The sequence below is a fragment of the Cephus cinctus genome, unplaced genomic scaffold (genome assembly GCF_000341935.2).
Source record: "Cephus cinctus unplaced genomic scaffold, Ccin1 Ccin1_scaffold0689, whole genome shotgun sequence".
NCBI classification, from domain to species: domain Eukaryota; kingdom Metazoa; phylum Arthropoda; class Insecta; order Hymenoptera; family Cephidae; genus Cephus; species Cephus cinctus.
The window spans coordinates 327,414-340,636 of record NW_014333312.1 but is presented as its reverse complement, the minus strand read 5'-3'; the positions used below and the strand labels follow the sequence as shown (position 1 = coordinate 340,636).

Below are 13,223 nucleotides of genomic sequence, written 5' to 3'. Positions count from 1 at the left end.
CGTCAACGCGAATTGTCGCGATTGGCTGAAATAATTGTATCGGCGACCGACGAGTCAGCGACGGAAACTACGGCGGCAATGGAAAGGCGTCTGCTGGATGATCGCGGCGCAAACGCTGTTGGGTTACGCAACGTGGCGCGACCTTCCTCGGGTGTAAAATCATTGTTGGCATAGTTTTTTTTTTATGCTTTTTTTATGCTTTTCCGGTTTGTGGGGCTGTGGGGGGGGGAGGCACGATGGAAAAATTTGAGGAAATTGTTACTTAATCGGCAACAAAGGACGCGTCGCTCTTTGTTGTAGACGCACCGTTACTCTTGGCGAACGACCGGACGAGCCTGCGAACGTTTTGGTACCAGTTGACTTCCCGAACGATTTTCGATACTTGCAAATTCGCCCGTGAGCCTCGTACCGCTTACGCGCCGTAACCTCTTCCAGGACTTGTATACACGGCCTGCGTAATTATGTGTCTTGGTTGTTTTTTTTTTCTTCTTATTTCTCATTTGTACTCTTTTTTTTTTTTTTTTTTTTTTTTTCAATGTTATGCTGTTTCTTTTTTGGTTCTCTCTTTTTGCACAGATTGTACGATCACCGTTACATTCCTTACGGTCGCTCGCGATAACCCCGGGCCAATGATTCTATCGTACTTTTCGTACCATTTATGGTACCAGTTGCCGGTACCGGTGGTAATTGGGGATTATCGAAATTGGCAAATTCGCGTTACGTCATGGTGTATGCTCTGGGAGTCTTTTACGTGGTACTTCGGGTAGAGGGTCACTCGGCTGAATCGATAGGTGGCAGTTTTGACAGGTGTCACGAAACGATTTTGTCTCGGGAAATAATCTTTCTATAGCTTTCTTCCTAATAAGGGATGGCTTCTTAATTCACGTAATTAACTCAGACTTTGTTTCTTGCACAGAATATAGAAAATTTAAATTAATTCAAGATCGAGTATCTCGTATGAATGACCCTGTATGTAAGAATGGTATGATATATATATATATATATATATATATATATTATCCATGCAGGTTCTCGCGTTCGTGCCTCGTACGGTACCTACACAGTAAATCGAATCCCACCGTATCTTCAGCCATTAATTAAGGCCCTGGCCGAGTTACAAGGTCCCGAATTAACGAGGGGTCCCAAGATCGTGACAATCCACGCGACTTGGAAACCTGGATTCTTTTCGTTTACGCCCGTGGGGCCCCGCGAGTTTCCGGCAGTCTGCCCGACCGGGTCCCAGCTACCGTAAGTAGACGGGCAAAGCTTAGACTTACTTAGCGCAGAAGTCCCAGCCCAGGAAAGGTATATATTTAGACGTCGTCTTAGACAGGGATCCAGCGCCGCGACGCACGTCGATCACGACGCCGGCAGAAGCACATGGCCAGGTCGCGCGTGTACGTAGACAAGATAGTGAGAAATAGAAAAAATAGATAATTAAAAAAAAAAGAGTAAAAAGAACTCACAGGTAGCACCGTAGGATTAAATATCACGAGCACGGATCTTCTCTATCCACTGTACTTTGGGTATGAAGCAGTCTGTATATTAAAAAAAAGAAACATCCGGAAGCTGGGCACGTGCCCCCAAAAATAATTCTTGCGCCGTTCTACGGGTTCTGGGTACTGGCGGTTAGGCGTATGCATACACATGTATACACGTATAGTGTATTACACTTCGCATATCCTGTATGAAGTCGAAGTAGGCACTTTTACCGAGATACACTTTTTCCTTGCTTCTTTTTTTTTATTACTTCTCTCTCTCTCTTTCTTTCTCGTTCTCTCCCGCCAATAAAAAAAAAAGTGGCGCTTAACTCCCAAGATGCGAATACACATGTGGTCGCATGCGCGACTATGTGCATATATGCTCAACTCGATTGGCGTCCACATGATCCGAGCATCCTCGGACCGCGAGTGCTCGATAGTGAAATATATATAGTATACGTATACACAGTCCACGGTATGAAAGGGGCAATGCGCATAAGTAGCGCTTCGTTAAGATCGTTTATTTGCGTCAGTGCGTAAGACTTTGTCTCAGCATCCTGACACCCTCTCGTACCGTGTATTCACACATGGCAAGTCTACGGCACTCGTGAGCAGCCTCCCTACTTATCCAATTGACGATACCGAGACCAAAGAGAATTATACATGGTTATGTGAAAAAAAAAAAACGAAAAGAATTAAAAGGTCATTTCACCACAGTGGACGCCTGTGCTGTCTGTCAGTATACGCACGTGTAATTTTTGTAACGTTCAATTTTCAGCATACATTATGAAATTCCAAAACTCGCTACAGATATCTGTACTGTCATATTCCGTACGTTGGAGACCTTATGAAATTAGCCCTGGGCTGGGTTTAGTACTGTCACGCGATTACTCGACGGAATCTCGAACCAGTACCGAACTGGTACTGGTACAGCTGTTGAGATTTGCCATTACCTCGAGTGACTAACGGTGGTGGGATTGTCAGAATCAGCAGACCCAGTTGCCACTCATATAATACGTGTAATAACCACGTGGAACATGAAGTAGGATAAACGGATTCTACCGTAGCTAATTAAATTTGAAAAGACCTATAGTCCGCCTATATAACACGTACAATGAAACGACAATTTCGCCAAGGTATCCCAATACCAAAGTGAAACGAGTACGCATGACTAGCACGTATATCCCATGAGAAATACTTATCTACGTGTATAGGGCATAGACAGTGAGATTGCAAAGCGAATGAAAAAGAAGCGACTATAACACGTGACACGACTGTCAAAGTTGTATATAAACAACGTGTATGCCCTATTGACAGTCAACAGTATCCCTGTGGTATTTCAAGTATGAAATCTCGGTGAAGCTGATCTGGTCTTCTGTCGGTGATATATACGTACATGCAGATATACATATATATATATATATACACACGTATCAAGTACCTGGACCCAGCATCTCTTCTCGCGGCAAGATGTTCGATTTCCAAAGTATCGAAGTGCCGGGGAACCGGCTTCCACTGCAGGAAGATAATATCTTCACGGTGAGAGATGCCTCCCGCGCCTTTCTCTCATCGTTCCTCTCATTTTCTACTTTTATCTCGCTCCTCCTTCGTCCTCTTCTATCTCTCTCTCTCTCCCTCTCACTCAGTATAACAAACACTGTTTCCTCTTCGTCACTCTCACTCGCTCCTCTTATACACGTCTTACGCAATCTATTCACTCTACCGTGCATACAGTTTTGTCGCGCATTATGGCACGTACCTACCTGCTCGCTGCCTACCTGATGGTACTGTCCACCGAGAGAGGGGTAGTGGAGTAGGGAGGGATGGAGGGGTAGAGAGAACTCCCAGCACTGTAGTCCGTGTATGCACGCATGCATCCGCGCGTGTGACACTGGAGCGTAAGCGAGAGAGAGAGAGAGAGAGTAAAGCTAAAGAGAAGCCGGCTACGACTTCTTTTTTGTAGCGAGAGAAGCGAACCTCGTAAGACGAAGGCGATACCATAAGAGGACATCTCTTGGCGTCCACGCATCCCAACCACTCTCGCTATACACTCTTCTGGAGCATGGGGGAAGCCATTGGTAACCATAAGATACCATTGTCAACCAATGATACGCAGCTTCGTAGAATACTTCATGGGACGTCGAACGAGTGGTTCCGTTTGTACACGCATTTTTTATCGATGATCCAAGCGCGCGTGGATACCGAATCTACGAAGATCCGGCGTGCAGGATGGTCGGAAGGCTTTATGCGTCGTATGATTATTGGAACTAGGGGTACGAGTCGGACGAATTTTGATGGTTCGTAAAAGTACAGATGAAAAATTTGCATAGCCACGGTGTATTTCGTCGTGTGGTACGTGCTCCACTGTGCCGCGGGTATATCACGGGAGGGTTTCGCACGGTTATTTTTTTTTCTGCGTCCCACCGTCCCCATAATGCCTGGCTGGCAGCCCACCTACCTACGTAGGTATTGTTCGGTGAGTCATCCACGTTCCTCTCACCCTGTACTACGTGTACGGTTTGTTTTCTGCCTGACACAAGCCGCGAATGCCGGCCAGGCTAAGGACAATGGAAACAAAAGAAGCGTTGCACGCGTGCGAGCGCGGCCGTGCTTGTGGTCACGGCGGTCACGTTTCGCGGAACGTACTCTATGTGTATCTATCGGGGACGCAGGACTAGTTGGCCGAGCGGGTGTCTCCAGCAGCAGCAGCGGCAGGAGCAGTAACAACCCTTTGGGGAAATGGAGGAGGTTATGTTTCCTCGGCCTTCTGTGCATTTATATGTGTATAGACGTACGTATATATCGACGTGTTTGGATACGCCAATTGGATTGTACATAGAACGTATGTATACAGATACGTGGTTAATTAGCTGTGCGTAATTCGCAGGGGTCAATTTCGATTAGGATCTCGCCAGTCTACGAACCGCGAACATGCAGGGGAGTGAGGGTGAGAATGTGGGTGGGAGGGAGAATCGGAGATAATATTATGGCAAATATCAATTGGCTTATTGGGGTATTCGTTAACGAATGTTACACGAGTAATACTGAAACGCAACTTTCTGTAATTATTGAGCCTTTGTTTCTGACGTTTTTTCTTTTGTATCGAGATGACGCAATTCTTTTCTCTTATCGTCATAATTTTTCATGTTTGCGTAGGTCGAAAACGTGAGTCTGTGCGTGGGTGCCCTCCGGGCTCTTGGCGCGGATGTGGGGGCTGTGAATCCTGGTGACTTGGCCACGGGATCCACCCTTACGCCCGTCCTGGCCCTCCTCTACGCCCTCTCGCAGCACAAGCAACGAGCCAAGCAGCTACTCGACATGCCTCGGTAAGTTAGATTTCTTCGTTGTTTTCGTGTTGGATGTTATATCCTTATGGTAACCGCGTACGGTCGGTAAGTTATCGTCACGTGCCAAATTACCGACCGCGTATACCCTACCGTTAACTGTTAGCGTTCTTTATTAACTTCATTTATTGCATCGAACGTAAGATGCGTGTACCGTCGGTAAGTCGATCCCATTTTTAGCCTCCACAAAGTCATAAGAAATTACCGACGGAGTCTACAGATGGTTTAACGGCCATTTAATATTCATCCGTCTTTCGAAAATGCCCAGCATCGCCCTCTCAATAGAAAGTCTTTAACAAGGGGTGGTAAATTTACCTTCTGTCACTCTCAGCACTTTACTCCCCTATCGAAACTATAGCAGGGTGTCTCGCGTGATAAACGATACCACCCTCCGTACGATATACGTTCATTAACATCTCCGTTAATCAAGGGTAGATAGTCGGTGGCATTGCAAGGGTAGTAAACGGGACAACGGCAGTCGTCTGGCCGATTTGTTGCCTGAAGGCGTGGGTGGTGCATCGTAGCCATATATTCCACATACGCTCGTATCCACGGTACACGCATACAAATCAAAATACCACACGCCGGCACACTCGTACACACCATGAGAGGGTGTCGAGTGAAAATATTTTAATTACTCGACTCTACGGTTAATTGCGTCCGCTGAACGTTGGGGTTAGTGACATCCTCTTAAAGTCCCTCTCAAGTCCCTCTATACGTATAGATACCATAAGTATACGCTAAACTCTCATAGAACTTTCAAGGCTGGTTTTACAGTACGAGCAATATAACCGTATACCGTAACACGTACATCCCCTTAAGAATCCAAGAATCCACCAAGCCACAGTAGAGTAGGAAGATACAAAAATATATATAGAAAAATCCTCCGCACCCCCATTAACATTTTAACAATACTCTATTTATATGTTGACCGTCAACCAATGAATATATACGCTCCTCGTCACGGAGACCGTATACCATCTACGTCGCTATATGTTTATAGGTTTATATATATATATATATATATATACATATATAGGTACTATACTCGACCGCTACACAATAAGTCCACAAGCGTGTCCAAGTGCTAGCCCAGGCCTTGCATTAACATAAAAATGGTTTAAAATCGTCGCCGGGTCGGTAGGCGGCTTCCCATTGGTCGGCGCTAGGGGAATTCGTCGCTCTCATTGGCTCTCGCGTAATAAAACGGGGGAAGCTGCGCCCATGAGAAAGATAGAGCGTTCGGGATCTCTCCATGGTGTTCGGCTGGATGGGGATAACGCTCGTGGAGGAAGGGAGAGGATACGAACGATCCTGGCGAGTGCGAGAGGAGTAACGCAGTCGGCGAGGCTATCGCGTCTGGGGTGACTGAGAGAGACAGGCCCACGTGCTATGGGAATGGGAATATGGTTCCATGGTTCCCTTCAGTTCGAATCGGGCCATCAAGGATGCCTACACCATGGCCACACCATGATCGTGGCATTTCGCTCGCCATAAGGCGCTACGCTATTCTATCATTTTGACGTTACCTTGTGTATTTTTTTTTTATTATTTTCTCCGTCCGTCTCTCTCTCTCTCTCTCTCTCTCTCTCTCACGCGTTCGCTCTATATCGTTGTCTCTCTGTATTTTCTTTCCATGCCGCGCTCGCACGTGTACCGTTCGACCGCTCGGCTACGTACTGTGAAAATAATTTCGGGCGCGCTTATCATTCTTTACGGTGAAAACGTGATTTCAGTTTTGTCGGATTCAAGTCTTCGTTCGCTCGTGTGACGTTCGTGAGTGCGAAATACAAGGAAAATGTTGTCTCGTCACTCCCTCTAACTGGACTGACGTACGAGATGCGTTGATTACTTTCCTTTGGCTCCTTTTTTTGGGGCGCTGCTGAATTCTTCGACATATCTACATGTGATTGTTGTTCGCGGGAGTGCACCTTTATCACCGATCGATCGCCGATCGATCGTCAAACATATCGTAACGGTGCTGGAGTCGGCCGCGATTCTCGTGCGCGTGTGAATATTTGTTATCTTTTTCTTTGCAAACAAAGAAGAGACGCGTATCAGTGGGAGTTATTTGAAAAAACAAAAAAAAAACAAAAGAAAATGGGAAACAGCGGTAGCAGCGGAAGTGGCAGCAGGAAGGCTCGCAGCCTGCCGAATTCTCCGGAAGCGCACAGGTACTCATATTCGTAAACACGTCATGTGTCACGCATGCATGCACGTATCCAAAATTGCATTACAAGGATGCGTATACACGTAGGATACATAAATATGCATTTCTCTACTTACCCCATTGGCAATTCGCACCATCGGCCTATCGCGATCACACACGAGCGCAAAACCCTCGGCGTGGAAGGACTGTCTATGTGGAGTATTTAAAAAAAACATGCAAACCAGATCCCTGACTATACTTCTCCGAGAGCCCGGACCGGTTGGGCCTTACCGCAGGTCGTTTAACACGTTCTTTGCCTTCTCAAAGGAAATTTTCCAAGGACCTGACACTCGGGGTATGTAGATGCGCTTCCACAAAACCCCGTGACGTGTCTCGTATCGGCTTCGATCCCCTTATCTGTACGTAGTGCAAAGACGAGGCCTTGCTCTATGGCAACTTTAGTTGACCCTGCTTCCCAGACGATATTTAATTATTCGATCCAGCTGCCAAACGGGTCTGTTTGACACTCGGCGACAAATGAAATCACCGGTGGGTCACAGTGAAGTCATTTGGACACCTCCGGTACATACATACAGTACGTGGATTATTTACCTATCTAATAACGACCTGATAAAAGGCTATGCTATTTTCCAGGCAAACTCTCTACGGGTTTAGTCGTTCGATTCCCAGTAAATATATATATATATATATATATCGAGGATTTGCAAACTAGTACAAACTATACCTGATTATCCAGTGGGAGGACCGGTACTCGCGTCTTTACGTGGCTTCAATCTGTAAATTCATCAGCGCGCGCGCGCTACACCTTTATTCTACTATACTCGCGATACATACTTTTGAATGGGTCTTTACCCCTACAACGCATCCGTATACGTACGCTCTTGAATCGTCCAATTGAACGTATTTTGCCGATCGAATGATATTACATTTGTAAAGCAGCCCCAAGGAATGCTCGAAGCATCCTCGATTCCCTTTGTTCGATTTGCTGCTGCAACCAATCGTTTCCACACGTGGAAACGATCCGTGTATATATTAGCGTACAGGCTCATTCACAGTTAACACGCCGTGCAGTCAGCGACTTTTTGTTTCCTATGGAACGAAGTCAGAGCGTGAGAGAGAGAGAGAGAGAGAGAGAGAGAGAGAGAGAGAGAGAGAGAGAGAGAGAGAGAGAAAGTGAAAAAGAAGTAAAACTATAATCATACCGCAGCAACGTTCATACGTATGTATACTGGACTTCGCCTTTGTTCCTGGATACAACGTAGGAGTCTCGTGCCGTCATTCCGTACACCACGTGGAGCCATGGCGACGTAGCCGTACTTTCTCTCGTTCTATCTTTTTATTTCTTTTATCTTTTTATGTTCTTCGTTTATCTACCTCTCTCCCTCTTTCTCCCTCCCTCTCTCTCTCTCTCTCCTCTTCCCCCGCTACTCCCCGAGCGTATCATCTGCTTATTTCTTTCTCCCTCTCTCTTTTTTTTTCTATTACTCATTGCCAGTGCCTCGAGGCCAGATTTATTATTGCGACCCGCACGATTATTTCACCGGGTCTTCTTCATTTAGCCAAAGGAGTTCAAAGACATCGCGTGAGTCAATGTTTTGGATGTGAATGGCCGCGGAAATAGAATTTTGCCCGAGGTCGAAATTGCGACTTGCTATATACATATATCTCCTCATCCACCGCCTCTCCCTACGGCTTACACGTACGTACAGTACTAGTTCCCTGCACCCACGTGCCCACTGTACCTTGTACACATCGCCGGAAGCCGCGACCACGAACTTTCGCCAATTGTAACGTCGACGCCGTCCAAGACTTCTGACGCGTATTCACGAACGCGACGAACGTCGAGCGTAACGTACTAAAAATTGTCCTTGGCCCGCGATATACATCGTCTTATCTTGAAAAGCGGTAAAGACACTGGAGTCCCGCTGAGTCACTCGGCTACTTTCAGTCCTTTCCGTGAAAACTATCTATATTTATCTAGCGCCTAATGCCACCGGTCGAGTCCGCTAGGCGGAAAGGTGGATACACGGTACGCGTTTGTGCATTTTATGTATGCGCCAGCCGCATACTTTATGGCTCGGGTGGAGCCAGGGACGCATTAGACGGACCGCGAACTACCCTCAAGGTATCACACGCAATTATCCCTAATTACCGGAATGAATTACACGGCGCATTCACGGTTACGTTTACGTGCATCCTTTGGACTGTCGTTACTGCAGTGCGTCTGGGTACTGGTATCGCGTAGCCACGTTACGGCTTGGAACATAAGACGGTCTTCTTGGTATTCGATTGTTTGGATATAATTAGCACGTGACTGTGCGTCACTCATTGTGTTTATGCTATTGATGACAATAGACACTGACGACAGTTACGAACGCGCCTTAAGCCTGGGAATCGTGTTCCATGTATCAGGATTCCCATCCTGCCCAGGAATTTCAGGCACGTTCCTCGTACGTTGCGGTATAGAGCGAGGCACACGGCCATACGTGCGTGCCATGGGTATTTGGGCGGAGTTGCTGGTGAGCATGCAGGTAATTAGTAAAATTTCCCCCCTCTATGCGCTATCCCTCAGATACAGATCCGTAGGACTCTATTTCATTGTCTCGTCTGGATACGTGCGCGTCTGTTGTTGAGCAGTGGGTATGTATTGCGAAACTTATGGGGTTTTTTTTTATCGATGGTATTTACCGCTAGTGAAGTTTGAGGGACGTTTGGCTTAAAGTATTAGGGAAATGCGTAGTGGAATTGTTTATGGTGGTCGTAGGTAAAGAAGTTGGGTGTCCCGTGACACTCGAGTGAAACACCATGGAGACTTTGAGAGATAGGGATATAGGAAGCAGAAGGAAGGATAACGGGGAGACAAACCTAAAGGAAATCAGACACCATAAATTCGTAAAATTGCATCGTAAATATTCGCCTCGTGCTATCACGCGCGAGGTGTCATGGTTTCCACGGCGAAATTGAAACTCTTTTGTCATGGGGTTATATATACGTTTTAGGTCGATTTCAGACGGCTTGTGAATTATCTAAACCCCATAGACTGGTGCGGGGGGGGGGGCTGGTACTTTTGTTTTTCTCTCCGCGTGGCATATACACGTTTGAGAATAATTTTTGTTCCTTTTCGAACTTCCATGATCTTTTGCCTTCTATTAATTTCAATTTTATCCTAATATTTCATAGTTAAAACTGTCCCATATACTTTTGGGTTATCTGGTCTGTGTTGTGCTTGTTTTTCATGAGGCTTTGTCAGAGGAAGAATGCGCAAGGTGTGCCAGGACGGTTTATCATGGTGGTACAATACCATTATGGTTTAAGAACGTGGGTTGTGGTATTATAAACTGGTATGGAATCGTAAATAAGACTTTTGTCCTTTTATCTTTTTCTTCGTCCTGCCTCTTCACAAGCAGAACGGGATGTCGGGGAGTTTTTGGGAACGGTCTGGTGGGAGTGTTGCCAGGTACACCTGCATTTGCTCTTGCTCTCTCTCTCTCTCTCTCTCTCGCTCTCTCGTACCTCCTATCCACGTCCCGTATATGTCCTTTGTTTGTCCCTTGACGATTCAGCGAGTTTTACGTCTCTCCTGGCTGTGGTTTCTGGATCCCATTTACTCGAGACACGTGACGCCCGAAGTGGCCTTTTCGACTAAAACGGGTTCCTTTGCGGAAGGCACCCCGGGACCGCCGTTACTATGGCTTACTTAAGACTAAATATTTACACCGTGTAATATAACTTCGCTACGCCATGGGGACCCCGTTAACTCCTAACTAGAAGTTGTATTTGCTGGACAGTGTCAGTACAGCGCTTTTAAACCTACAGTGTATATACATATATAGTTTCTAGAATATCTAGACCGTCCTAAATAAGTACAGCGGACTGTACACAGATGACAATTTGATAAGGTCCTGCGTAGCTGTCGATACTCGAATTCGAAATTTTCTTTTGTCACTCTCGAACCACCATAATCAGCCTCGCTGGCGATCATTAATATCAACACGGCCGAACGGTCTATTTGCGTGCCCGAGCGTCTGTAAACAACGTCATGGAATTCGCGGTATCTCAACATCCAGGAATTGCCTGTACAAACCGCCGATACCCCAGCTTTCACTGTAAACCGTTGGCTGCACTGGCGCAACTTCAATTACCCGCGAATACTTTAAACCGGGGATTCGCTGGCGGGCAGGGGGGGGGGCTGGATTTTACGGCACGCGCAGAAAATTCCCGCCGATATAACGTTACCCGTGTTTTAAATGCCTATATTCATCGGGCACACGTACACGCGTTATGACGATAGTTTACATTATTAATTCCTGGTAATGTTGTTTCAGACTACCCTCGCCGTACAACAAACAGACGGGGGTCGGCGGACCTGGCACTGGTCCCGGGGGTACGAGCATCCCCCTGCCAGCCACTGTAGCCGCTACAAGAAGATGTCCTCCGGACAAGGTCAGACCAGCGCCAGCTCCAGCTCATCAGACGCAACTTGGTAAGTTTGTTTTTGTCTACTAACTGGAAAAATATCTACTGGGTATCGTCGAGAGAGGGGGGGGTAGCTTTTTTTTCTTCTTTTCTTTCACTTGTCTGGTTAAAATGGTTTTATTATGATAAACCGAACGGCGAGTTGGAAGGGAGGAAACGCTCGTGGTCCACCACTCCCGGAGGCGTCTCGTTCGCTTTTAATTACTTTTCCTTTTTTCTCACCACCGCCCCCCCCATCCCTCCCGTCCCCCTGCCCCCTCTCTTCCTTTGAGGTTTTTCTTCTATTTTTTTTTTTCTTTTTTATTACCAAACCCTTCCCACGGCCCAAGACCTGTAGCTACGTATATAATCTAGGTAGGCAAGGTATCTGTAGGCGGTGAATTCACCCCACGTCGTATATATATATATACATATATCCCCGACGCGTAATTGGTCGGTGTATCTCGCGAGTGGTAAAAATCGCTAGATGTTTGCTGGTTTTGGTTCGTTGTGAATAGATTGCGAAGGCGAGAGGTGGCAAAGAAAAAGGGAGACGAGGGTTCGTTTGAAAGAGCGAAGTAAAAAGAAAGAGGAAAGCAGAAACGATGAAAGAAGAGAGAGAGAGAGAGAGGGGGGGGGCAGAAGGAAATGCAGGAAAAGCACGAGTGTAATTGAAAACCCATAAGAAAAGGGGCTGTTGCGACACAGTGGGTTGCAGGGAAGACCACCCCTTGCAGGTGATGGTGTCGCGGTAGGCTCTCTTTTTTCTCTCCTCTCTCTCTGGCCCCCTCCTCCTCCTCCTCCCCCCCCTCGCTACTTCTCCCTCATTTTCATTTGCTTCCCGTATTTAATGGAGACTCATTAGCGAGCACGCACTGGCGTAAACTGCGAAATTCTTGAATGCAAGTCATAATGCATATTTCTAAGATCGAAATTATTATCACGGTGCTCCAAGTACGGCAGTTTTATTATTATATTTTTCTCCTTTCTTTACGCGCAACGAACGTTCGAAACGGTCGGCGAAGACACGTGCGCCGTATCCGAAACGCTCGACATGGGGAAAAGCCCATTAGCTATTAGGGCGAACGGCGGCTTTTAGCAACCCTTTGCGCATTTCGTAGCTACCGAGATATGACGATGCTCTCTTTCTATATATATATATATATATATATATATACACACAGGCACATAAATACATATATACCTCTATGCTATAGGAAGAGGATGCGAATATAATAGTATACACGACTGACGTGCACGGCGCCGTTATGCTCGGCACAAGCAACGTGGAAGAGGCCAACCCCTTGGATATTACCTACGTGCGGATACGGGTACTAGTACCGCCGACCTACCCTGCGCAGACCTACTGCCACTCTCGTACACCCTCTCGTCTATTTCGCCATCTCCTGGGGGGTGGCACCCCATAGTTTATACTTTACCCGACTCCCATGTCCTGGGGCGTCCACGTCCCACGGCCAGATGTGCACGCCGATTCTCAGAGGTTCGCAATCACGGTTTAGGCGCGTCTACTTTATAATAATACCGGAGGGGCCGGACGGGTTGCTCCTACCAGGGGTTGGTATCGCGATTACTTCTTATACCACGTGACAAAATGATAACGGCTCATCGCGAAAATCGTCGTAACGTAAAGCATCCTCACTCGGCGCGCTTAACGTTAATCGCGCGTTGGAACGTCGATATATTAATTAATTTTCATTGATATCAATTCGCACGCTGAGAGCCCCGGATAAAATTTAGGGGATGCAACGGGCC

The 13,223-nt window shown here is 46.7% G+C and overlaps 1 protein-coding gene across 8 annotated transcripts in view; it reads left to right on the top strand.

The window, feature by feature from the left end:
- Positions 1-13,223, top strand: part of LOC107269663 (protein sickie) — a 90,978-nt gene that overhangs the window by 34,076 nt on the left and 43,679 nt on the right. For 7 of the 8 annotated variants that reach the window (XM_015743777.2, XM_025086981.1, XM_015743774.2 and 4 more), the window contains 2 exons: positions 4,638-4,807; positions 11,321-11,478. In XM_015743777.2, the coding sequence (XP_015599263.1) occupies positions 4,638-4,807; positions 11,321-11,478 (328 nt within the window). Of the gene's footprint in view, positions 1-4,637; positions 4,808-6,417; positions 7,000-11,320; positions 11,479-13,223 lie in introns of those variants that run through there. The other variant, XM_025086982.1, reaches the window with a different exon arrangement.